The 27,335-nt window shown below is 42.7% G+C and overlaps 1 protein-coding gene across 1 annotated transcript in view; it reads right to left on the bottom strand.

Annotated features, from left to right (window-relative positions):
* Positions 1-22,754, bottom strand: part of LOC110491048 (histone-lysine N-methyltransferase PRDM16) — a 394,111-nt gene extending 371,357 nt beyond the window's left edge. The window contains exon 1 of the mRNA XM_036946771.1: positions 22,410-22,754. Coding sequence (XP_036802666.1) covers positions 22,410-22,446 — 37 coding nt within the window. The 5' untranslated portion in view covers positions 22,447-22,754. The remainder of the gene's footprint in view (positions 1-22,409) is intronic.
* Between the last annotated feature and the right edge of the window lie 4,581 nt (positions 22,755-27,335).

The raw sequence follows: 27,335 nt of genomic DNA, 5'->3' as shown, positions 1-27,335 counted from the left end.
AGATACAGTGGGATATTGGTTATCTTGCACTTCCTAAGGCTTCCACTAGATGTCAACAGTCTTTAGAACTTTGTTTGAGGCTTCTACTGTGAAGTGGGACCGAATGAGAGGGGAATGAGCCAGGTGTCTGGCAGAGTGCCACGCGCTGGTCATGCGCATTTCACATGAGGTAGCTACGTTCCATTGCTTTTCTACAGACATAGGAATTCTCTGGTTGGAACATTATTGAAGATGATGTTGATAAAAACATCCTAAAGATTGATTCTATACTTAGTTTGACATGTTTCTACGACCTGTAATATAACTTTTTGAACTTTTCGTCCGACGTTCGGCTGGACCTGAACGCACGTTTGGATTTGTTTACCGAACGCACGTTTGGATTTGTTTACCAAACGCCCTAACAAAAGAAGCTATTTGGACATAAATGATGAACTTTATTGAACACATCAAACATTTATGGTGGAACTGTGATCTCTGGGAGTGCATTCTGATGAAGATCATCAAAGGTAAGTGAATATTTATAATGCTATTTCTGACTCATGTTGACGACCCAATATGGCGGATATCTTTTTGGCTGCTTTGTTGTCTGAACGCAGTACTCAGATTATTGCATGGTTTGCTTTTTCCGTAAAGATTTTTTTTTAATCTGACACATTAAGGATTATGTGCATTAAGGAGAAGTATATCTCTAATTCCATGTATAACACTTGTATTTTCATCAACATTTATGATGAGTATTTCTGTAAATTGATGTGGCTCTCTGCAAGATCACAGCATGTTTTAGAACAACTGAACGTAACGCACCAATGTAAAATGAGATTTCTTTATATAAATATGCACTTTATCGAACAACACATACATGTATTGGGTAACATGAAGTCCTATGAGTGTCATCTGATGAAGATCATCAAAGGTTAGTGATTAATTTTATCTCTATTTGTGCTTTTTGTGACTGCTCTCTTTGGCTGGAAAAATGGCTGTGTTTTTCTGTGACTTGTAGGTGACCTAACATAATCGTTTGTGGTGCTTTTGCTGTAAAGCCTTTTTGAAATCAGACATTGTGGCTGGATTAACGACAATTTTATATTTAAAATGGTGTAAAATACTTGTATGCTTGAGGAATTTTAATTATGAGATTTTTGTTGTTTTGAATTTGGCGCCCTGCACTTTCACTGGCTGTTGGCGGGGTGGGACGCTATCGTCCCACATATCCCAGAGAGGTTTTTAAGGTCTCGGGAGTTTCCTGGCCATGGACCCAAAATATTGATGTTTTGTTCCCCGAGCCAATTAGTTATCACTTTTGCCTCATGGCAAGGTGCTCAATCATGCTGGAAAAGGTATTGTTCGTAACCAAACTGTTCCTAGATGGTTGGGAGAAGTTGCTCTCGAAGGATGTGTTGGTACCATTCTTTATTCATGGCTGTATTCTTAGGCAAAATTGTGAGTGAGCCCACTCCCTTGCCTGAGAAGCAACCCCACACATGAATTGTGTCAGGATGCTTTACTGTTGGCATGACACAGGACTGATGGTAGCGCTCACCTTGTCTTTTCCGGACAAGCTTTTTTCCGGATGCCCCAAAGGGGATTCATCAGAGAAAATGACTTTACCCCAGTCCTCAGCAGTCCAATCCCTGTACCTTTTGCAGAATATCAGTCTGTCCTTGATGTTTTTCCTGGAGAGAAGTGGCTTCTTTGCTGCCCTTCTTGGCACTTGCTGGACTTTCTTCAGCGCCCTGAAGCTTTCTTCACAACAATTGAACCACTCTCCTTGAAGTTCTTTATGATCCGATAAATGGTTGATTTATGGTGCAATCTTACTGGCAGCAATATCCTTGCTTGTGAAGCCCTTTTTGTGCAAAGCAATTATGGCGGCACGTGTTTCCTTGCAGATAACCATGGCTGACAGAGGAAGAACAATGATTCCAAGCACCACCCTCCTTTTGAAGCTTCCATTCTGTTATTCAAACTCAATCATTATGACAGAGTGATCTCCAGCCTTGTTCTCATCAACACTCACACCTGTGTTAACGAGAGAATCACTGACATGATGTCACCTGGTTCTTTTGTGGCAGGGCTGAAATGCAGTGGAAATGTTTTTGGGGCGATTCAGTTCATTTGCATGGCAGAGAGGGACTTTGCAATTAATTGCAATTCATCTGATCACTCTTCATAACATTTTGGAGTATATGCAAATTGCCATCATACAAACTGAGCAGCAGATTTTGTGAAAATTTATATTTGTGTCATTCTCAAAACTTTTGGCCACGATTTTACAAATGTATCCGGACACCCCTTCAAATTTGTGGTTTTGGCTATTTCAGCCATGCAATCTCCATAGACAAAGAGTGCCAGTAGAATGGCATTACTGGGGAGCTCGGTGACTTTCAATGTGGCACTATCATAGGATGCCAACTTTCCAACAAGTCAGTTCATCAAATGTCTGCCCTGCTAGAGGTGCCCGGGTCAACTGCAAGTGCTGTTATTGTGAAGTGGAAAGTCTAGGAGCATCAACGGCTCAACAATGCAAAGTGGTAGGACACATAAGCTCACAGAATGGGACCACAGAATGGGACCACCGAGTGCTGAAGTGCGTAGTGCGTTAATTCAGTCTACCCCCTACTTTTTCAAACATTCTGTTAAAAATCGTGCAACATTTCAGCGTCCTGCTACTCATGCCAGGAATATAGTATATGCATATGATTAGTATGTGTGGATAGAAAACACCCTGAAGTTTCTAAAACTGGTTAAATAATGTCTGTGACTATAACAGAACGTGAACAGCAAGCGAAATCCCAATAAATACCTGGTCACAAAAACCACAGAAAAGTATTAATCCGCCAGTCTCTGAATTGTTTATTGCATGCAAAAATATATAGCCGGGAGCTTGCAGTTCCTACAACTTCCACACGATGTCGCCAAAAACGTCTGAGACGCAGAAAAAGACCCAATTGTGATGTTTATGGAACATATAGGAGTGCCAACAAAGAATATCATCAAAGGTAATGAATGTTTTATATTTTATTTCTGCGTTTTGTGTAGCGCCGGCTACGCTAATTCTTTTGTTTACGTCCCCTTCAGGTATATTGGGGTGTTGCATGCCATCAGATAAAACCGTCTGTTGCAACACTCACTTCCAAGTTCCAAACTGGCTCATAAAGGAATATCAGCACAAGAACTGTTCATCGGGAGCTTCATGAAATGGGTTTCCATGGCCCAGATGCCGCAAACAAGGCAAATATCACAACAGTGGAAACGCGTTATCTGGAGTGATGAATCCCGCTTCACCATCTGGCAGTCAGATGGACGAACGTGGGTTTGGCGGATGCCAGGAGAACGCTACCTCCCCGAATGCATATTGCCAACTGTAATGTTTGGTGGAGGAGGAATAATGGTCTGGAGCTGTTTTTCATGGATCAAGCTAGGCCCCTTAGTTCCAGTGAGGGGAAATCTGCTACAGCAAACAATTACATTCTAGACGATTCTGTGCTTCCAACTTTGTGGCAACAGATTGATGTTCCAACATCTAGGTGAAAGCCTTCCCATAAGATGTGAAGCTGTTACAGCAGAAAAATGGGGACCGACTCCATATTACTGCCCATGATTTTGGAATGAAATGTTCTACGAGTCGGTGTCCACGTACTTTTGGTCATGTAGTGATAAATATTCACCGCCCTGAGTCAATACATGTTATAATCACCTTTGGCAGTGATTACAGCTATGAGTCTTTAAAAAATGTATTAGAGCTCTGTGAAGTTGGTTGTTCATCATTGCTAGACAGCCATTTTCAAGTTTTGCCATAGATTTTTAAGCCAATTTAACTCAAAACTGTAGCTAGGCCACTCAGGAATTAACATTCAAAGTCATCTTTGTAAGCAACTCCAGTGTATATTTGGCCTTGTGTTTTAGGTTATTGTACTGCTGAAAGTTGAATTTGCTCTAGGACTTTGCCTATTTTTATCCCAAAACAGTACCTAGTACTTGCCGATAACAAGCATACCCATAACATGATGCAGCCACCACCATGTTTGAAAATATGAAGAGTGGTACTCAGTGATGTGCTGTTTTGAACTTGCCCAAAACATAATGCTTTATATTCAGGACACCAAGTTCATTTATTTGCCACATTTGTTGCAGTTATACTTTACTGCCTTATTGCAAACAGGATGCATGTTTTGGAATATTTTTGTTCTGCACAGGCTTCCTTCTTTTCACTCTGTCATTTAGGTTAGTATTGTGGAGTAACTACAATGTTGTTGATCCATCCTCAGTGATGTCCTATCACACCATTAAACAGTGTAACTGTTTAGAGATCCCCATTGGCCTCATGGAGAAATCCCTGAGCAGTTCCCTTCCTCTCTAGCAGCTGACTGGCGTATTGTCACACCATCCAAAGTGTGATTAATAACTACACCTCAAAGGGATATTCAATGGCAGTTTTTTGTACCCATCTACCAATTGCTGCCCTTCTTTGCAAGGCATTGGAAAACTGGTCTTTGTGTTTGAATATGTGCTTGAAATTCAATGCTCGACTGAGGGACCTTACAGAATGTACAGAGATGAGATAGTAATTAAAAACTCATTTTAAACACTATCATTGCACACAGAGTGAGTCCATGCAACTTATTATGTGACTTGTTAAGCACACTCTTGAACTTATTTAGGCTTGCCATGACAAAAGGGTTGAAAAAGGAGCGGTGTGTTGTGGGAGGACAGCTGTCTGTTTATTTGGGAGGAGAGTTCATGTTCATCTCTGGGGGCCTCTGCTCTGCTGTCAGACGTGTGCTACTGCGGTGGGCGCTGTGCTGCAATCTGCCTGCCCTTGCCTGCCTTTTGTATACTGAGAGAATACAAATGGTGGCCATGCTAGCTGGCGCTTTGCCCAGGTGATGGCGTCACACAGAACAGGGTTTTAATAGAGCAATTTGTTTTCTGTCAAAACGCAGCCCATCTCCCCCTCTCCTGCCGGCACAGCTATGATTTGGCTGAGGGATTTTATTGATTCAGCCCTTTAATGGAGCTGTAAGAAAATGCGAATAAGAGAGTGAATTAGAGGGTTTGCATGTGTGGGTGTTTGTGTTTGTGCGTGTGTGTGTCTGTGTGAATTTACGAGAATACATGGTTTAGCCAAAAGAGAATGCTGTTAGCATAATTAGCGTGCCATTTAATACAGTTTAAAATTGATATCATAATTAGCAACGCAGTATAATTTACAGTCGTCAATAAATATTCAGAACTGCTTATTGTTGGTAGAAAAAAGATTGGACAAACACTCGCTGTATGAACTTGAGAATGAATCTGTTTTAAGAGTCAAAACATCCACTGTGCAGTTGTGAGCAAAGACTGAACAGTTTTAGCGATGAGATGCTAACTGAGGAGAGCGTAGCATAGCATAACATAGCAAAACCTAACCTAACATAGCCTAGCATAGCAGTGCCTAGCAGATGGCTGTGTGGAGCTCTATCAGTGGGGTTAGAGACCCTGGTGAATGGGCAGACTGAAGAAGTGGAGTAGTCAACACTCTTCCTCTGTGTATTATTTTCTCACTAAGTCTGTCGGGTACAGTGGGAGCAAGGTAGGTGGGTGGGGGGGGGGGGGGTCCTCGGGAGACTTTACAGAATCCTGCCGAATGGTAATAGACTTCGGATACATACTTTACAAACTCTCTTTGGCCACCCCTTCCTTCCCTCCCACCCCTCAAACCCACTCCCTTGTGCCTCCAGCCTCCAGCCCTCCAACCTCTATCCTGTGCACCCCCGACCCCCTCCTCATCTCTCTTTCAACAAGAGCAGTTTGTCAGGGTCAGAAAGCAAGTCAAAACCTCTATTAATGAGAGGGGGGAGAGAGAGGAGAATAGAAAGAGAGACGGGAGGATAGAGAGAGAAAGAAATGTATGGTAGTGGTGGGAAGGGAGGGACAGAGAGAGAGAAACAGGAGGGGTGGAGAGCAGGGATGTCAGCCATCAAAGCCGCGGAGAAGAGAAGGCCAGGTGGTTGTGGGAATCCGGCCCCCTTTCCTCTCCAGAACTCTCTGGGTACTGTGTGGTAATTAGAAGGCAGCAGCGGGGCCTGGCCGAGGTTCAGGATAGCCCCTCGGAGAGAGGACAATTTGCACTTCTACTGGAGCTCCCAGCAAGGGCACAAAGAAGAGGAAAAGGGAAACTATGGCATCTTTTATCGGGCTGGACAAAGACACCGCATTCTTTCAAAGAGCTCCCAAGAGTCTCCCTGGCGTTCCGCAGGAGGAGGTCGTCCACGAGACGTCAGGAACCTACTCACCCCGCCTCCCACACACACAGACACCTTCTTGAATGAACTGTTCAATGTGTCTGATAAGGTGCCAGTTGCAGCGACAAAACGTTTCTAAGGAGTCAAACTCAGCATGGAGTGTACAGTGTGTTACTTCCTGTTGATACAAAGAACATGGTGGCTATTTCTCAATTGTAAAACGACAACACCTTGAGCATGTCTCTTCTGACGGCTTCCATCACCTTGCAGACAGAATGAGTTCATTCAAATTTCACAAGTTTACAACCCTTTAAAATGATTTGGCCTAATGCAATGTATTCATGATGCATTTGACCTCCCTCTCCCAACCAAAATGACCGCCTATTACCTATTACATTATCACCCAATCTAAAGAGGTTTAACCTCCCACGACTCAAGAAAGTGAATGCACTAGCTTTGAGTGGGTTTACCCCGACCCGCCACCCCGTCCCTGTTGAAGTGTGTCCAGGCAGCCATGGTAGTGGATGGGTCAAAGGTCAGATGGTTCATGTGATAACTTTTTCCAGGTCTACGGGCCAGGATGAGGGCCTTTAACACAGCGTCTTTCCTTCTTTACTCTTTGCTCTCTCTCTCTCTCTCTGTCACTAACGCTGGCTGTCTAACGCTGGCTGTCTAACGCTGGTTGTCTAACGCTGGCTGTCTAACGCTGACTGTCTAACGCTGGCTGTGAACGCTGGCTGTTAACGCTGGCTGTTAACGCTGGCTGTTAACGCTGGCTGTTAACACTGGCTGTCTAACGCTGGCTGTCTAACGCTGGCTGTTAACGCTGGCTGTCTAACGCTGGCTGTTAACACTGGCTGTCTAACGCTGGCTGTCTAACGCTGGCTGTCTAACGCTGGCTGTCTAACGCTGGCTGTTTAACGCTGGCTGTCTAACGCTGGCTGTTTAACGCTGGCTGTCTAACGCTGGCTGTTAACGCTGGCTGTCTAACGCTGGCTGTTAACACTGGCTGTCTAACGCTGGCTGTATAACGCTGGCTGTCTAACGCTGGCTGTTTAACGCTGGCTGTTAACGCTGGCTGTCTAACGCTGGCTGTTAACACTGGCTGTCTAACGCTGGCTGTCTAACGCTGGCTGTCTAACGCTGGCTGTTTAACGCTGGCTGTCTAACGCTGGCTGTTTAACGCTGGCTGTCTAACGCTGGCTGTTAACGCTGGCTGTCTAACGCTGGCTGTTAACACTGGCTGTCTAACGCTGGCTGTCTAACGCTGGCTGTCTAACGCTGCCTGTTTAACGCTGGCTGTCTAACGCTGGCTGTTTAACGCTGGCTGTCTAACGCTGGCTGTTAACGCTGGCTGTTAACGCTGGCTGTCTAACGCTGGCTGTCTAACGCTGGCTGTTAACGCTGGCTGTTAACGCTGGCTGTTAACACTGGCTGTCTAAAGCTGTCTGTCTAACGCTGGCTGTCTAACGCTGGCTGTCTAACGCTGACTGTCTAACGCTGACTGTCTAACGCTGGCTGTTAACGCTGGCTGTTAACACTGGCTGTCTAACGCTGGCTGTTTAACGCTGACTGTCTAACGCTGGCTGTCTAACGCTGGCTGTCTAACACTGACTGTCTAACGCTGACTGTCTAACGCTGGCTGTTAACACTGACTGTCTAAAGCTGACTGTCTAAAGCTGACTGTCTAACGCTGGCTGTTAACACTGGCTGTCTAACGCTGGCTGTCTAACGCTGGCTGTCTAACGCTGGCTGTTTAACGCTGTCTGTCTAACGCTGGCTGTTAACACTGGCTGTCTAAAGCTGACTGTCTAACACTGGCTGTCTAACGCTGACTGTCTAACGCTGGCTGTCTAACGCTGGCTGTCTAAAGCTGACTGTCTAATGCTGGCTGTCTAACGCTGGCTGTCTAACGCTGGCTGTCTAACGCTGACTGTCTAACGCTGACTGTCTAACGCTGGCTGTCTAACGCTGGCTGTTAAACGCTGGCTGTCTAACGGTGAATGTTTAACGCTGTCTGTCTAACGCTGACTGTCTAACGCTGACTGTCTAACGCTGGCTGTCTAACGCTGACTGTCTAACGCTGACTGTCTAACGCTGGCTGTCAAACACTGGCTGTTAACGCTGGCTGTTAACACTGGCTGTCTAAAGCTGTCTGTCTAACGCTGGCTGTTTAACGCTGGCTGTCTAACGCTGACTGTCTAACGCTGACTGTCTAACGCTGGCTGTTAACGCTGGCTGTTAACACTGGCTGTCTAACGCTGGCTGTTTAACGCTGACTGTCTAACGCTGGCTGTCTAACGCTGGCTGTCTAACACTGACTGTCTAACGCTGACTGTCTAACGCTGGTTGTTAACACTGACTGTCTAAAGCTGACTGTCTAACGCTGACTGTCTAACGCTGGCTGTTAACACTGGCTGTCTAACGCAGGCTGTCTAACGCTGGCTGTCTAACGCTGGCTGTTTAACGCTGGCTGTCTAACGCTGGCTGTTAACACTGGCTGTCTAAAGCTGACTGTCTAACACTGGCTGTCTAACGCTGACTGTCTAACGCTGGCTGTGAACGCTGGCTGTTAACGCTGGCTGTTAACGCTGGCTGTTAACGCTGGCTGTTAACACTGGCTGTCTAACGCTGGCTGTCTAACGCTGGCTGTTAACGCTGGCTGTCTAACGCTGGCTGTTAACACTGGCTGTCTAACGCTGGCTGTCTAACGCTGGCTGTCTAACGCTGGCTGTCTAACGCTGGCTGTTTAACGCTGGCTGTCTAACGCTGGCTGTTTAACGCTGGCTGTCTAACGCTGGCTGTTAACGCTGGCTGTCTAACGCTGGCTGTTAACACTGGCTGTCTAACGCTGGCTGTATAACGCTGGCTGTCTAACGCTGGCTGTTTAACGCTGGCTGTTAACGCTGGCTGTCTAACGCTGGCTGTTAACACTGGCTGTCTAACGCTGGCTGTCTAACGCTGGCTGTCTAACGCTGGCTGTTTAACGCTGGCTGTCTAACGCTGGCTGTTTAACGCTGGCTGTCTAACGCTGGCTGTTAACGCTGGCTGTCTAACGCTGGCTGTTAACACTGGCTGTCTAACGCTGGCTGTCTAACGCTGGCTGTCTAACGCTGCCTGTTTAACGCTGGCTGTCTAACGCTGGCTGTTTAACGCTGGCTGTCTAACGCTGGCTGTTAACGCTGGCTGTTAACGCTGGCTGTCTAACGCTGGCTGTCTAACGCTGGCTGTTAACGCTGGCTGTTAACGCTGGCTGTTAACACTGGCTGTCTAAAGCTGTCTGTCTAACGCTGGCTGTCTAACGCTGGCTGTCTAACGCTGACTGTCTAACGCTGACTGTCTAACGCTGGCTGTTAACGCTGGCTGTTAACACTGGCTGTCTAACGCTGGCTGTTTAACGCTGACTGTCTAACGCTGGCTGTCTAACGCTGGCTGTCTAACACTGACTGTCTAACGCTGACTGTCTAACGCTGGCTGTTAACACTGACTGTCTAAAGCTGACTGTCTAAAGCTGACTGTCTAACGCTGGCTGTTAACACTGGCTGTCTAACGCTGGCTGTCTAACGCTGGCTGTCTAACGCTGGCTGTTTAACGCTGGCTGTCTAACGCTGGCTGTTAACACTGGCTGTCTAAAGCTGACTGTCTAACACTGGCTGTCTAACGCTGACTGTCTAACGCTGGCTGTCTAACGCTGGCTGTCTAAAGCTGACTGTCTAATGCTGGCTGTCTAACGCTGGCTGTCTAACGCTGGCTGTCTAACGCTGACTGTCTAACGCTGACTGTCTAACGCTGGCTGTCTAACGCTGGCTGTTAAACGCTGGCTGTCTAACGGTGAATGTTTAACGCTGTCTGTCTAACGCTGACTGTCTAACGCTGACTGTCTAACGCTGGCTGTCTAACGCTGACTGTCTAACGCTGACTGTCTAACGCTGGCTGTCAAACACTGGCTGTTAACGCTGGCTGTTAACACTGGCTGTCTAAAGCTGTCTGTCTAACGCTGGCTGTTTAACGCTGGCTGTCTAACGCTGACTGTCTAACGCTGACTGTCTAACGCTGGCTGTTAACGCTGGCTGTTAACACTGGCTGTCTAACGCTGGCTGTTTAACGCTGACTGTCTAACGCTGGCTGTCTAACGCTGGCTGTCTAACACTGACTGTCTAACGCTGACTGTCTAACGCTGGCTGTTAACACTGACTGTCTAAAGCTGACTGTCTAACGCTGACTGTCTAACGCTGGCTGTTAACACTGGCTGTCTAACGCAGGCTGTCTAACGCTGGCTGTCTAACGCTGGCTGTTTAACGCTGGCTGTCTAACGCTGGCTGTTAACACTGGCTGTCTAAAGCTGACTGTCTAACACTGGCTGTCTAACGCTGACTGTCTAACGCTGGCTGTCTAACGCTGGCTGTCTAAAGCTGACTGTCTAACGCTGGCTGTTAACACTGGCTGTCTAAAGCTGACTGTCTAACACTGGCTGTCTAACGCTGACTGTCTAACGCTGGCTGTTAAACGCTGGCTGTCTAACGGTGAATGTTTAACGCTGTCTGTCTAACGCTGACTGTCTAACGCTGACTGTCTAACGCTGGCTGTCTAACGCTGACTGTCTAACGCTGACTGTCTAACGCTGGCTGTCAAACACTGGCTGTCTAACGCTGGCTGTTAACGCTGGCTGTCTAACGCTGGCTGTTAACGCTGGCTATATAACGTGCCAGGGCAGAGGCCCAGAGGACTATCAGGATTGAAAGTGCATCTCAAAACAATGATTAGGAAATGGAGACTCAGCATGACTCCCTGCTTAAATAAATAAAGGTAAAATATTAATATTTGTAATACATTGGTAAATACCACCAACGCTTAGTTTTGTGGCACATTTCTGAATCTGAAAGCCGGAACGAGAAGTAATACCGTAAAGAACCACACAGCTTAAGAAATAAGATCAGGGTTCCTCCAAAAGAAGGATAAGTTATTAAGGCCAAACGCAGTGGTAATGGTTTGCTTGGCATGCTGACGTCAGTGGAGGAAAATTAAGGTCTTCGGTTTGAGGTTTTATATACTTTTCCAGCAAGCCACACTATAGTTAATGAAGTTAAACACACCAATATTAGCGTCTCTCTCGGGAGTCTCCTTAATCAGCATGCCACCACTCGTTGAACCTTTTTTAATGAAAATAAATGGCGATCCAGAGAGATGGACTAATTGTGTTGCAAACGGGGGAGTATTCCATTGATATAAAGAAGGCAATTTTCGGAGACAGAGTGGTTGAAGAGGTAGTAAAAAAAGTCTCCCATCTCCTGAAGGTTCGACCTCGGGGCAGGGGATTCCAGTACCTGGTTGACTGGGAGGGTTATGGCCTGGAGGAGAGGTGCTGGGTCCCCGCTAGGGACATCCTGGAACCAGCCCTCATCGCCGACTTCCCCCGCCAGCACCCCGGTTAACCAGGTATGCGCCCAGGTAGGACGCCAGGTGGCGCCCCTAGAGGGGGGGATACTGTCACACCCTGATCTGTTTCACATGTTTTTGTGCTTGTCTCCAACCCCCTCTAGGTGTCGCCCATCTTTCCCACTATCCCCAGTGTATTTATACCTGTGTTCTCTGTTTGTCTGTTGCAAGTCCATTTTGTTCGTCAAGTCTACCAGCATTTTCCCTCTTGTCCGTGTTCGTACTTTCTAGTTTTCCCAGTTTTGACCATTTCTGCCTGCCCTGATCCTGCCTAACCTGATCCTGCCTGCCATTCTGTACCTTGTCACACCACCCTGGATTATTGACACCTTTCGGACTCTGCTCTGGATTACTGACCTCTGCCTGCCATGACCCTGAGCCTGTCTGCCGTTCTGTACCTTATGGACTCTGATCTGGATTACTGACCTCTGCCTGCCCTTGACCTGTAGTTTTGCCTGCCCCCTGATCTAGTAATACACTTGTGTTACTTTGACGCTGTCTGCATCTGGGTCTTCTCCTGAAACATGATAGAAGTGGATATTTCTTCTGAAAGAGCACTGATGCCTCTCTAACCCAGCTCACCATTCTTCCACAAGAAAGTGACGTGTTAAACAAATAGAGGTGCTGCCTTTTGCTGGCCTGGTGAGGTCCGCATGGCTACCAAATGCCATTGGATAATGATAATGATGCCTCAATTACTTCTGAGAATCTCCACCCCCCCCCCCCCCCCTTCTCCTCCCCTCCCATCAGAGCAAATTTGTCAAAAGCCCAATGATCGTCCAAAGTAATTGTCCAGACCAGGGGGCATTATTGTGGCAAATTAAATAACCTGATTTTAGAGAAGAAGGGAAGAGAGGAGAAAAAATTGTCTTGGCATGGTTTTGCCCGAGCCTCTGAGCGGTCCTGTTTGAATCCACTCCTAATGAGACACTACATGCCCATCTTTGTGATTATGACAATACAGAGAGAGAGGGAGGGAGGCGACAAGGAACTTTGAGACTGGTAGGGACAGAGAGGGGGTTGGTGGAGATATAAACTTACGGGGAAACCAGAGAGGGAGCCAATGCTTTAAAAGCACAGTCCAATGAGAGGGGGCACTTTAAAGTAGCACCACGTTAAACGGCTGCAGGTAGCCTAATGGTTAGAATGCTGGGCCAGTAACTGAAAGGTTGCTAGATTGAGTCCCTGAGCTGACAAGGTAAAAATCTGTCGATCTGCCCCTGAACAAGGCAGCTAACCCACTGTTCCTAGGCTGTCATTGTAAATTAAGAATTTGTTCTTAACTGACTTGCCTAGTAAAATAAAGGTTAAATTAAAATCACATCTCCAAGACAAAAAAGAGGAAGTCTCTGGGGAGGAGAGTTTTGTCTCCTTAGCTTTGTCTCTACAGGATGAAGGGAATATAAGGATCTGGGGCAACATACCATTCTGATAGGTGAAGCACAGTACAGCAGCAAGCCAATAGGGAGTGAGTGAGTAAGATGTAAATCAAGTGAGTATTTACTGTATGTGGGCATTTAACTAAGCAAGCAAATGACTGTGGAATTTGAATTAAGTTATCAGGACCATAGAACACAATTAACTTTAAAAGAAAAGTAATGTGCCATTTACCACTGACTAGTCACAATGCAGAGATGTTACATTTCTCTGAATCATGAGTGCAGCTTAAACATGCAAATTTCCCAGTCAACATCCCATATGTTTAAAAAAAATGTTTTAAAAAGTCAAACAGCGGGGATGTAATCACACCGAGGCATGGTCGGAGAGAAAATGATTGTGTTTGCATTCCACTAAAGAAACGAGAAGGAAGCATGTTTTTTTTACAGACAGGGTCATGTTCATTACTCACCAAATGGAAGAAAACAGAAAAATACTGCAAGGGCCTACCAAGATTCATCCAATAAGAAAATCAAATATTTTGTTGCAAAATGCTTTATAACCTATTTCAGTTGTGTGTCGTAATGAACAAGACCCAGGCCCTCTCTTAGTCTTTTCGGTTGTCTGGGTGATAACTTTGACTGACTCTCTGCACAGCACCGTCTGGAATACGATACACAGAAATGCCTTTAACTGGAGTGGAAAGACTTTTCTTTTTCCCCCTGGCAAATGCATACCACTCTGCAGTATGCCTCCTGCCTATTTATATCACATCTCATCCTCGGCACGCAGGACAAACTGCCAAAACATTGGGAGATTGCAGCCCAAAAAAAGCGAATTAAGTCACATAAAGTATTCACCCCCTTGGGCATTTTTCCTATTTTGTTGCCTTACAACCTGGAATTAAAATAGATTATTGGTGAGGTTGTATCATTTGATTTACACAACATGCCTACCACTTTGAAGATACAAAATAATTTGGGGGGTGAAACAAACAAGAAATAAGACAAAAAAAATGAAAACTTGAGTGTGCATAACTATTCACCCCCCCCCCCAAAGTCAATACTTTGAGGAGCCACCTTTTGCAGCAATTACAGCTGCAAGTCTCTTGGGGTATGTATCTATAAGCTTGGCACATCTAGCCACTGGGATTTTTGCCGGTTCTTCAAGGCAAAACTGCTCCAGTTTCTTCAAGTTGGATGGGTTCCGCTGGGGGTAAAGCAATCTTTAAGTCATACCACAGATTCCCAATTAGATTGAGTTCTGGGCTTTGACTAGGCTATTCCAAGACATTTAAATGTTTCCCCTTAAACCACTCGAGAGTGGTTTTAGCAATATGCTTAGGGTCATTGTCCTGCTGGAAGGTGAACCTCCATCCCAGTCTCAAATCTCTGGAAGAATGAAACAGGTTTCCCTCAAGAATATCCCTGTATTTAGCGCCATCCATCATTCCTTCAATTCTTACCAGTTTCCCAGTCCCTGCCTATGAAAAACATCCCCAGAGCATGATGCTGCCACCACCATGCTTCACTGTGGGGATGGTGTTCTCGGGGTGATGAGAGGTGTTGGGCTTGCACCAGACATAGCGTTTTCCTTGAGGGCCAAAAAGCTTAATTTTAGTCTCATCTGACCAGAGTACTTTCTTTCATATATTTGGGGAGTCTCCCACATGCCTTTTGGCGAACATCAAATGTGTTTGCTTATTTTTTTCTTTAAGCAATGGCTTGTTTTCTGGCCACTCTTTCGTAAAGCTCAGAAAGGTGGAGTGTACGGTTTAAAGTGGTCCTATGGACAGATCCTCCAATCTCCGCTGTGGAGCTTTGCTGCTCTTCCTTTATATCTTTGGTGTCTTTGTTGCATCTCTGATTAATGCCCTCCTTGCTTGGTCCCTGTGTTTTGGTGGGCGGCCCTCTCTTGGCAGGTTTGTTGTGGTGCCATATTATTTCAATTTTTTAATAATGGTTTTAATGGTGCTCCGTGGTATATTCAAAGTTTCTGATCTTTTTTTTTATAACCCAACCCTGATCTGTACTTCTTCTTCTTTGTTCCTGACCTGATTGAATAGCTCCTTGGTCTTCATGGTGCCACTTGCTTAGTGGTGCCCCTTGCTTTGTGGTGTTGCAGACTCTGGGGCCTTTCAGAACAGGTGTATTTATACTGAGATCATGTGACAGAGCATGTCACACTTAGATTGCACACAGGTGGACTTTATTTAACTAATTATGTGACTTCTGAAGGTAATTGGTTGCACCAGATCTTGTTTTGGGGCTTCATTTAAAGGGGGTGAATACATATGCACGCACCACTTTTTCGTTTTTTATTTTTTATAATGTTTTGAAACAAGTCATTTTTTTAAAGTTCACTTCACCTATTTGGACACTTTTTTGTATGTCCATTACAAGAAATCCAAGTAAAAATCAATTTAAATTACAGATTGTAATGCAACAAAATAGGAAAAACGCCAAGGGGGATGAATTATTTTGCAAGGCACTGTAGGTGTGAGGGGTGGTGGGCAGCGGAGAGGTATTTTCCTTGTGGATCTGCTGGGGCCAAGTGTGGACGGCGGGGTCTGACTGAGATCTCTCTCACACTGTGGTGAGTTCATTATGCCCAAATGGGATGAACAAGGAGGGACTACCTGGACTTGTCCAATAAGAAACATTCCATTATATGGGGCTAGTCCATGTTGGGTTATGACATTATTTGTGCCATTATGAGGCAGACCTGAAGGCGAGATTAGGGCTTTGAGTAGTGACTGAACTGCACTGCTCAAAAACAAGAGCCGGCTTCACAGGCAGCAGGCTGCATGGCGTTCGGGTGGGCCTTACACACACACGTACACACACATACACACACCTCCGATAAATATTGGGGCTAACATGGCATGCTTGCCAAAATCATTTATCCTGGGAAAATGTGTGTGAGAGAGTGTGTGCAAGAACGAGTGAGTGAGTGGGTGAGTGAGTGAATGGCTTCCCTACAGTTAATGAGTGAGTGCCGAGCACTATGGTCTCTTGAGTTTACAGAGACTAAGGTGCAGCAGCAGCAGCATATGAGAGGCCCCATGATAAAACCACTGGAAAGCCAGGGGGGAAAAGCCATATTACAACCTACAGTATGTCTTGTGCTAATTGGGTTGTTTGCTCTACAACCTGCTAGTTCGTATGCCTTCACACCCTGATATACAGTATTGGCCTAAGGCCCGGGACAATAACAAGACACAGTGGCAGAACACAATGAAACGCACCTTCTTTCATCAAAAAAACATAAAGCAACATCTGTCTGTTGAAGTCCACAAAACATACAGTTACAAGTTAATGTTTCTGACATTTCGGACTACTAAACAACTATTGATTTAGAACCATGGAGTTACCTCAATTGGCAAAGAAAACAGGAGCTGCCTCCACTATTCCAGCACCATTTCAACATCATCAAATCACCTATGCTTAATCTAATACAGTGACAACTAAAATATACCAAAAACTATTTAGTGCAATCAATGTAAGCTCAAAATGATGTGGCTGGCTAAAATGCTCGCTAGCCTAACTTCCTTTAATGGGCAACGATGCACCAGGCCAACTAGTTAACATTGGCCTACGACATCTAGTTACATCTTGAACTTCCAGTCCAGGGGCACAAAGTATGCATTTATGGTTGGGTCAAAATCGCAGTTCTAAACATTTACCAGCACAGAGAATTCAGTAAAACCACAAGTCCAAATCCTTATCTCCATCCATGGCTAATTTAGGAATGGGATAATTTTACCTAGTTTAGTAGCCACCTGAGGACAACGACACAACGAGACGCAACAATTCAAGTTTTTTGTCAATGATGTTTGGTTTCTGATGTTATGTGATTGCCACTACTATCGTATCATACTGCAGCCTTGTCATTTAGTACAATATTATCACTACTACTATTACTACTACTAGTACTACTATTACAACTACTACTGTCTTATTATACTGCAGCCGTGTCTTTTTAGTACAATACTACTACTACTAGTACTACTACTACTATCTTATCATACTGCAGCCGTGTCTTTCTAGAACAATAGTACTACTACTAGTACTACTACTACTACTACTACTAGTACTACTACTACTACTACTATCATCTTATCAAACTGCAGCCGTGTCTTTTTAGTACAATACTACTACTACTACTACTACTACTGCTACTACTATCTTATCATACTGCAGCCGTGTCTTTCTAGAACAATAGTACTACTACTAGTACTACTACTACTACTACTATCATCTTATCAAACTGCAGCCGTGTCTTTTTAGTACAATACTACTACTACTACTACTACTACTGCTACTACTACTATCTTATCATACTGCAGTCGTGTCTGTTTAATCCAATATTACTACTACTACTACTACTACTACTACTACTACTACTACTACTACTCTCTTATCATAATGCAGTCGTGTCTGTTTAGTCCAATACTACTACTACTACTACTACTATTACTACTACTACTACTACTACTACTACTTTCTTATCATACTGCAGCCGTGTCTGTTTAGTCTAATACTACTATTACTACTACTACTACTACTACTACTACTACTACTACTACTCTCTTATCATACTGCAGTCGTGTCTGTTTAGTCCAATACTACTACTACAACTACTACTACTACTACTACTACTACTACTACTGTTACTACTACTACTACTACTACTACTACTACCTTATCATACTGCAGCCATGTCTGTTTAATCCAATACTACTACTACTACTACTACTACTACTACTACTACTACTACTACTCTCTTATCATAATGCAGTCGTGTCTGTTTAGTCCAATACTACTACTACTACTACTACTACTATTACTACTACTACTACTACTACTACTTTCTTATCATACTGCAGCCGTGTCTGTTTAGTCTAATACTACTATTACTACTACTACTACTACTACTATTACTACTACTACTCTCTTATCATACTGCAGTCGTGTCTGTTTAGTCCAATACTACTACTACTACTACTACTACTACTACTACTACTACTACTACTACTGTTACTACTACTACTACTACTACTACTACTACCTTATCATACTGCAGCCATGTCTGTTTAGTCCAATACTACTACTACTACTACTACCACTACTACTACTACTACTACTACTGTTACTAATACTACTACTACTACTACTACTACTACCTTATCATACTGCAGTCGTGTCTGTTTAGTCCAATAATTCTACTACTACTACTACTACTACTACTACCGTATCATACTGCAGCCGTGTCTGTTTAGTCCAATACTTCTACTACTACTACTACTACAACTACTACTTCCTCTGTCCATTAAAAAACCTTGTGGAATTATTTTGTGTTAGCACCTAATCTTTCTTGCAGACTACCTGGGCTAAATCTTGTGTCAGCTTTTTTAGAAGTGTAAGCGTCTTGAGGCCTAAGAGTTTTACTTTCCTTTTTCTTTTTATGGGCTTAATAGTAAAGACATGTATTTTAATGGAAGCATGTATTATCTTTTAATGTTTTCTTCTGAATGTCAAACAAATCACTTCAAAATTAGGCTACCTGCGCACGTTCACCCACTCCAAACAGAAGGAGACATTAGATACAAAACATTCCTCTTGTCGCCTGAATTAATTGATGCGTCTTGCTGACAAATGTACCTTGTTTAATATAAAGAAAAGTTGGGACACAAGAAAAGTGGCTAAATTACTGGACGCAAATACAACTGTGTCTGTCCGGTTACCCAAGCTTATCCATGCGGGAAACTGTGAGGGCCGAGTTGATAATGTCGCAAGTTTGCTACTGGGCACAGAGAAATACAAATGGTATCCAGGAGTTCATCTGACTCTTGGGAAAGAGACACAGGGCCTTAACGCCAATATCAAATTATCCCTTAAATATCCTACAGCAGGGCTATTCAATTCCGGTTTCGTTTGGGATTTTTGTATGGTTCTTGAAAGGACCGTCCCGTTTATGGTTCTTCAGAGACCTTAAAATGGTTCCCCTATGGCAGTGTTTCCCAACCCTCTCCTCGGTCCCCCCCAGACGTTTCACATTTTAGTTTTAACCCTAAAGGACTGGGTTGGGGATCGCTCTTGATCTTGTGAAACCTTAAATGTTGACATATATTAAACAAAATGAAAATGTCTTAAACTTCACATCAGTGGATACATTTAATTTAAGATGTACTTTTAGCATTAGCGAATATGCGGCCCAGTTAACACAACACACACGCAGACTGTATATACGCAGAAAATATAGCCGTGTCAAACCATTATATGATTTTACAATATGTCTCTTATAGAAATCAATCAAGATCCAATTGTGAGGCGTCGACATAGGTAGCCTATCTACTGGCCAGATTGCAGACACACCGATACTCCATTTTCATTTTTATCATCTACGATGTTTGCTCGGTTTTAGACACTAGGTAGGCCTGCTGTAGGAGCCTACTGGAAAAGTCACCTGTAATGTTCAACAATTGAATCCTGCCTTAAGCCTTAATGGCATGTTGTCAGCACACATCTGTTGTTTCAGACCGAATTGCAAACATTTGAACCATAGGATAGGCCTATAAAGACAAAAATAAAATAAGTATCGTCTAATAAGGGAGGGGTGTGCACAAGCAACTTATGCCAGGGGAAGTCAACAGAGGAGATGCCTGTGCCATTCTATATAAAATTGAATTAACTGTAGCGAGAAACATCTAACCAACCCTTTAGCCTGCCTCAAATTACAAGAGCGAACAAAAGATAATTTCAAAATGGTCACCAAAATATGACCTAGATTGTATTGTAATACTGTAGGCTATAGCATATGACTCAAATTAGTATATAAAAGGGTAATAATAATAATAACAATCATATGAATAATAACAATAATAATTTGTATTATAAACAACAGGCCTAATAATAATAAATTGTGAAATTTCGAAAGAGATATAGACCTACCTTTTTAGGAAAAATAAGATAAACAAACCTAAAAACAATCATCTAAATTACAGGCCACCAGGCTATGATACCATGTAACATATTCACGTAAACGTGTAAAAGTGTTTTCAAATATCACTACATATCCAAAAGGCCTAAGCTGTATATGTGGGGAAATACGGGCCGTCACAGCATTTATTGATCAATGAGAGTTTACCCAGTTCGACACCGCTCAGGGAGGCGATTCTGAGAGCCGAATCCCTGTGGATTTGAGGATTCTGGACCGGGGAGGTCTGTATAAATCTCCTTAAATGAGGCCCTTTTCGATTTAATCAGGACTATGACAACTCTGTCGAAATTTAAAAAGGTTCCACCGCTACTTAAATTATGCCAGTTTGGGGGGAAATGTAATAAGTGCAGCCTGCTATAGGACTTGTCTACAGGTAGAGAGTATGACAAGTATCCCACGGTGTGTATAGCCTCTGTAACTGCACAAGTATCCTGTAGGCATATGGCCTAAATGTTGTCAACAACTCGGGCCCAGCTTTATTAAATATCACAAGGCCATATTCATGTGATCTTCTTTTTGTTTATAACTTATTAGTTCCAATGTACTACAACACAAGGCGAGACAAATTGGGGTCGCTAAGGTCTGGAAGTTTAGCAAGAATGGAATATTTCTCGCCGAGTGAGAAGTCTCCTCAAATTCATGCAGGCATTTATTTTAAATAGCACTCGGATCAAAATGCAATAAGATCAAGGTCTATTTTATTTATATTGTAAATGAAAAATACCTTCCTGAATTGATAACGATTCTCCCCGAGAGCTGGGCCTGCTTTCTCTTTGCAAAGACTTGACAAATGTCCGCGCGTGACACCGACAATTAAAAAACTTGAACCATACATGCACAAGCACAATTACAAGAAACGCTGCTTACAATGTAATAGTTTATTTCTGGTTCCAAACACAATATGTAACTGTTGAAATGTTTACTTGTCTTGTCCTCATTGACACAAATGATTGATCATAATGCGTAGAAAACGGAGGAGGTATACAACCAACGTACTAGGCTACTCGTTTACAGCACGGTCATTTCACCATGCTTGTTAACATAGCGGCGAGATAGAAACAACCAATATGCCTTCATTGGAAATGTAACATGCCTTAAATCTGAAAATGTTGATTTGGGATTAACAAAGGCCATATATAATGTTTTTCAGGGGCTTATGCTGAAATGAAAATAAACGACTTCTTAAATAATTGTAAATATCTTACGCGTTCAGATTCGTTAATAGGCTGCTGATGGATTAAACTCATTAGGCTATACATTTCACTGAGCCCTCACTGGTTTAAGCATTCATCTGCTCGAAGTTCTGCATTTGCAATGACCAACCGCTACATGTCCATAATCGAAACTCATCTTGAAATAATTGATAACACCCATATCAAAAAATGAATCCTCTTTCGAGTCTGAAAATATGTGTAACACACATTATTGCTTTACCTTTTATTCAGAAAACAAATAACACCTACATTGATGATATACATTTACAGAAAAAGCCAACTGTATTCATGGATGCGCAATAAGCAAATCAATCGGAAAGATATCAGAGTCCAAGCTGAGAAACATCCTTCTTCATACACAAACATCTACACGATGTTCACAAAAATTTTAATTACTTTTTTCCGTATATGAGAACAGCAACAGTTCGTAAAGTACCTTCTTGCACAAGAAGCATTATTGATTGCCATTCCCCGAAAGAGGAACAAAACACCATAGTAGTTAAGCGGCCAGAGGGGAAAAACGACTTCGTGAATGCATTTTCTACTAAGGTAAAAACGGACGGATAAAATGCTTCATGAAAATAGCAATTTCTTTCCAATTTCACATTTGAACGTCTCCCACTTGTCGTCAATGAAGGTTGTGCGGAATGTGCGCAGAACTCGGTCTCTATTCTGTGCTCCTTCTATCGCCATGAGCAGTGCTAGAGCGCCCACTATTTCAAAAGACAGGAATATTATTTCACAAGACTTGGAAAAACTCAATAAAAAAGTTACTATCCCATTCGAAAACTTTTAGCTAACTTTCGGGTAACGATTCTTCGCCGTTTCTTACCTCCGAGAAAATAAACCAAAACGACTCCACAGCGCAGTTTGTATGGACATGTTTTTTCTCTCATATATTTAATACAAACCACCAGCAGTGTTTCTCAGCATATATGAAAGTTCTGAAGTTGGGAACAAGCGAACCCGAGGCTGCAACAGCGAGCAGGCTGGAGACACGAAGTAGGATGTCTTAAGGTTACTATTCACACAGAGAACGACATTATACCTAGGAGGACAAAGACCCGTCCCCAAAGGAACTGATAAATGACAATGACACATTGGTGACGAGGGTTCGAGCCGCCGACCGAAAGCGTAAGAAGGGAAAAATACCTACTTTTGGCCAGTTTTCTTGCCCTAGCCTTGGATCGCATCTTGTCGGCTTGTAGATTCCTCTCGTCCTCCGTGAGCCCAGAAGCAGCAACAACACTATCTTCATCTCACAAGCATTGTCAGTTTGGATACCTTCGCACATGCGCACAGGCCATTCAATCTGACACCCTTGTCAGGGACAAAACATTTTGCAATGTATTCATCATTATCACTTTTTGTCCTATACTCTCCCCCTTAGATAAATTATCTCTTTCCTCCTCCTTCCTCTGAGCACCATCTCGGATCCCCCCTCCCTCTCCGGTACAACCGCTATTGCCACCACCAGCACCTTCTTGACTACCCCTTTGAGAGCAATAACTTATTTTTCGCAAACCCGTGGGATCCGGACTAGCAATGGACACAGCATGGTAGCCTATGTGATGGGGTCAAGGTCCATCCCTCAACAGCAAGGTGATTGTTATCAAGTATCACTACTGATCATTCAAAATGATCACATCAAAAATCTAATTTAAGGTCAAGTAAAAACAATACGGAAAAAAATAAATAGCTTACTATAGTTATTACTGGCTATAATTATCAGCCTATTTAACATTATTCTATGATAATGAATATGATGGCTTTACTGTTACCGTTGTTCTTCTCGTTATTAGTGTTGCTATAATAATGAATTACGAGAAAGATAGGCCCTATTCTATTACCATTAGGCTCTATTCTATTACAGATAGGCCCTATTCTATTACAGATAGGTTCTATTCTATTACAGATAGGCCCTATTCTATTACAGATAGGCTCTATTCTATTACAGATAGGCTCTATTCTATTACAGATAGGCTCTATTCTATTACAGATAGGCTCTATTCTATTACAGATAGGCCCTATTCTATTACAGATAGGCCCTATTCTATTACAGATAGGTTATATTATATTACAGATAGGCTCTATTATATTACAGATAGGCCCTATTCTATTACAGACATGCCCTATTCTATTACAGATAGACCCTATTATATTACAGATAGGCTCTATTCTATTACAGATAGGCTCTATTATATTACAGATAGGCCCTATTCTATTACAAATAGCCTCTATTATATTACAGATAGGCCCTATTCTATTACAGATAGGCCCTATTCTATTACAGATAGGTCCTATTCTATTACAGATAGGCCCTATTCTATTACAGATAGGCTCTATTCTATTACAGATAGGCCCTATTCTATTACAGATAGGCTCTATTATATTACAGATAGGCTCTATTCTATTACAGATAGGCCCTATTCTATTACAGATAGGCCCTATTCTATTACAGATAGGCCCTATTCTATTACAAATAGCCTCTATTCTATTACAGATAGGCCCAATTCTATTACAGATAGGCCCTATTCTATTACAGATAGGCCCTATTCTATTACAGATAGGCTCTATTCTATTACAGATAGGCCCTATTATATTACAGATAGGCCCTATTCTATTACAGATAGGCCCTATTCTATTACAAATAGCCTCTATTCTACTACACATAGGCTCTATTCTATTACAGATAGGCTCTATTCTATTACAGATAGGCTCTATTCTGTTACAGATAGGCTATCTCAAAATATGTTTAGACTATATTTACAAATAACGCCATTGACGTGTCATCTGTCATTGTGTTCAACGTAGGCTACTCAAATGTCCCGTTCTGCAAGGGGTTATTTTTGACGCCACTAAATTAAATGCGTACGTTGGAGTCCATGCATCGTAAACAACAGGTGTAGATTAGCAGTGAATTTATGATATAGTCGTAATGAAAATGTTGCATGCTTTGCCCCGGAGCAAACCACACGAAACAGCAGCTGTTGATGCATGCAGCCGCCGAATTTCAATAGACGAGACTTTAGCGGGCTGGTTTCAATGAATTGTATTTCTAAAGGAAACATATTAAGTCAATGTATTTTTAATTTAAACGATTCTTTATTTTTGTACACCGATCCTCTCCCTGCACTACGGAGCAGATGCCATACTTAGCTTCATTAAAAAGTAATGAATGAAAACATGTAGCGCCATTGTGTCACAAGGACTCCAGGTAAACCCAGCGAGGAGTTTCAACTGTTTGTATGATTTTGCCTTCCACTTGTTTTACCTTGCATGTAATGGCATTCAGACATGCCGTGTGTATGACAGCAGGCGTCTGTTGCTCGTTGCATGCATATTAACAGGCAATGTTAGGTGTGTGGTCGATTTTAGTTGGAGGTTTGGTTATATGCGCTATAGCCTATTCTGCAGCCCATAACGCAGCTAAGCAATTGAAATATGTACGTCTGTAGGCTACCGTATGTATGAATTAATACAATATTTACAGTGAACTACATGGATGTTGAACGAAAGAAAGGCGTATATTCCTACAGTCCTGTACTAATCCACATGTAGGCTAGGTATGATTGCTGTTCAGTTGAAGCAGTGAAGAAAACAACCTAGTCAAGCTAATATCAGGAAAGTATCGGCCTATCTGACAACAAAAAGCATGGTTATTCGCATTTGAACTTAATTTCAATATTGGTCCTATTGCATGCAGTTAATTGACAATTATTATAAACCACATTGCTGTATCATTGTTATTATAATAATTATGATTATTATGTTGTAAGGATTAATGTTATTATTATTATTTGCAACTACTTCGACGCAACATGTAGATAGATTTTAATTCATGCCTACATGTAAAACCAAATCAGGAAGGCTATGTTCATTAAAAAAACTACGTATAATTGGATGCATTGCATACTATTTGAAAACATAGTCCTGGAAAAGAAACGAGTTGCATGATTACTTGCATGACCAGGAGATTGATCTCGGAGCGAATTAAATGTTGTGATTTGTAAACGGGAAAAGGGTACCTCTACAGAAGATATAGACCAGTTAGGACCGTTAACCAAACAACGGGTGGGATCAAAGCCTTGATTGAACACCAATACGAAATTATTATAAATACTAATGAAATAATACACGATAATAATAATAATTTTGTCTAGGTATTCATTCGTGACTTATTATTATTATTATTAATAGACCCTATTTGTTTTTATTATTGGGCTATTATGGTAGAATTGGGAATAAGATGGAATAGGCCTAAGTAACATGGGGACTTGAATATTCACCAAATATTGCAATTGCATATTACATGATACTATATTTAGAAACGTATGGAAAAAAAACATCAGCACAGGACTACAATCTACATCGGCACAGGACTACAATCACCAACCATAATTTATCATTTCATTTTAAGCAGTACAAGTCAACCATGCATTCAACATGTCATGTGGTTGACAAGGCGTCCACATTTCCTCTAAAATAGCAATTGTGACAAAAATCTTATGTTGCCAAACAGAGAGTTATTGCGCAGATGTTACAACAAGTCTCACTGTAACCGAGTGACATTGAGCCAACAATCGACAGGTTAGTATTAATTTCATGTATCAGTGCTATTTTGTTTGGCCTACTCCTGGGTGTCTAAAAGAGTAATAGACTGACGACTGGGAATATCAATAGTCTTGTCTCAATCGATTGATTGCATCGATAGCATTTCCTGTTTAAGTGAAGTCAAAATAAAAAGGGACAGTCATCAGCAGTTTTGTCGAATTTTTTCTTCTCCAAAATGTTTACACCAGCACTCCAGAACAATTACATTTTTTGTGCGCCAAATGTCTCTCTCACATTGCGCGGGACAAATTATTTCATATGGTGGGTGCAAAGCCTTTTTAAGAGCAATTAACTGCGACTATCCTTGTAAAAACGTTCATTGTGGAATACATGTTCTGCGTCATTTAAACGTCTGCCTTTTACGAGCTCAACGTGATGGCTGTGTAACCCCGCATTTTTTGGTATTTTCTTCACATATTCCTGCAGTTTTAACACGGTAGGCACAGCCGCAGGACCAGACCCCGGAAGAGAGATGTGCAGCTGCAATCCGGGCTGCAGCAGCAAAATACGCTATTCATTTATTTTTTAGTCTACAGGTCGTCAATCCAATATGCTAATCTTTCATCAACAAAAAAAAATGCCCATGGCTATGCAGAGCAGCTAACATCAATCATCGAATTGATTGATTTAAAATTAAATGTAAAACAGTGCTTTCAAGCACTGCATTATCTTGTACACTTGTTATTTATCTATGACCTATTCCATTTAGGCCTATATATTGGCATATACACATAGGCTACATACACTACATTATCAAAGGTATGTGGACACCTGCTCGTCGAACATCTCATTCCAAAATAATGGGCATTAACATGGAGATGGTCCCTTCCTTTCCTGCTAAAACAGCCTCCACTCTTTTGGGAAGGCTTTCCACTAGATGTTGGAACATTGCTGCAGGGACTTGCTTCTATTCAGCCACAAGAGCATTGCTGATGTTGGGCGATTAGGCCTGTCGGAGTTTCAATTCATCCCAAAGGTGTTTGATGGGGTTGAGGTCAGGGCTCTGTGCAGGCGAGTCAAGTTCTTCCACACCGAACTTGACAAACCATTTCTGTATGGACCTCGTATTGTGCATGGGGGCATTGTCATGCTGAAACATGAAAGGGCCTTCCCCAAACTGTTGCCACAAAGTTAGCCGCACCGAATCGTTTAGTGCCATTGTATGCTGTAGTGTTACGATTTCCCTTCACTGGAACTATGGGGCCTAAACCATGAAAAACAGCCCCTGACCATTATTCCTCCATCAAACTTTACAGTTGGCACTAAGCATTGGGGCAGGTAGCGTTCTCCTGGCATCCGCCAAACCCAGATTCCTCTGTCGGACTGCCAAATGGTGAAAGCATGACATTCATTTCCAATGAAACGCTGCGTTTGCCTTGTAACGTTTTGTTGCAGAGGCTGTTGCAGTGCGTTCGGTGTGGGGCATTTGTTGGATTTGTCAAAAGTATGCGTAGACGGCTTGACAGAA

The sequence above is a fragment of the Oncorhynchus mykiss genome, chromosome 16, assembly GCF_013265735.2.
Source record: "Oncorhynchus mykiss isolate Arlee chromosome 16, USDA_OmykA_1.1, whole genome shotgun sequence".
Lineage (NCBI taxonomy): Eukaryota > Metazoa > Chordata > Actinopteri > Salmoniformes > Salmonidae > Oncorhynchus > Oncorhynchus mykiss.
This window is presented reverse-complemented; position numbering and strand designations above follow the sequence as displayed.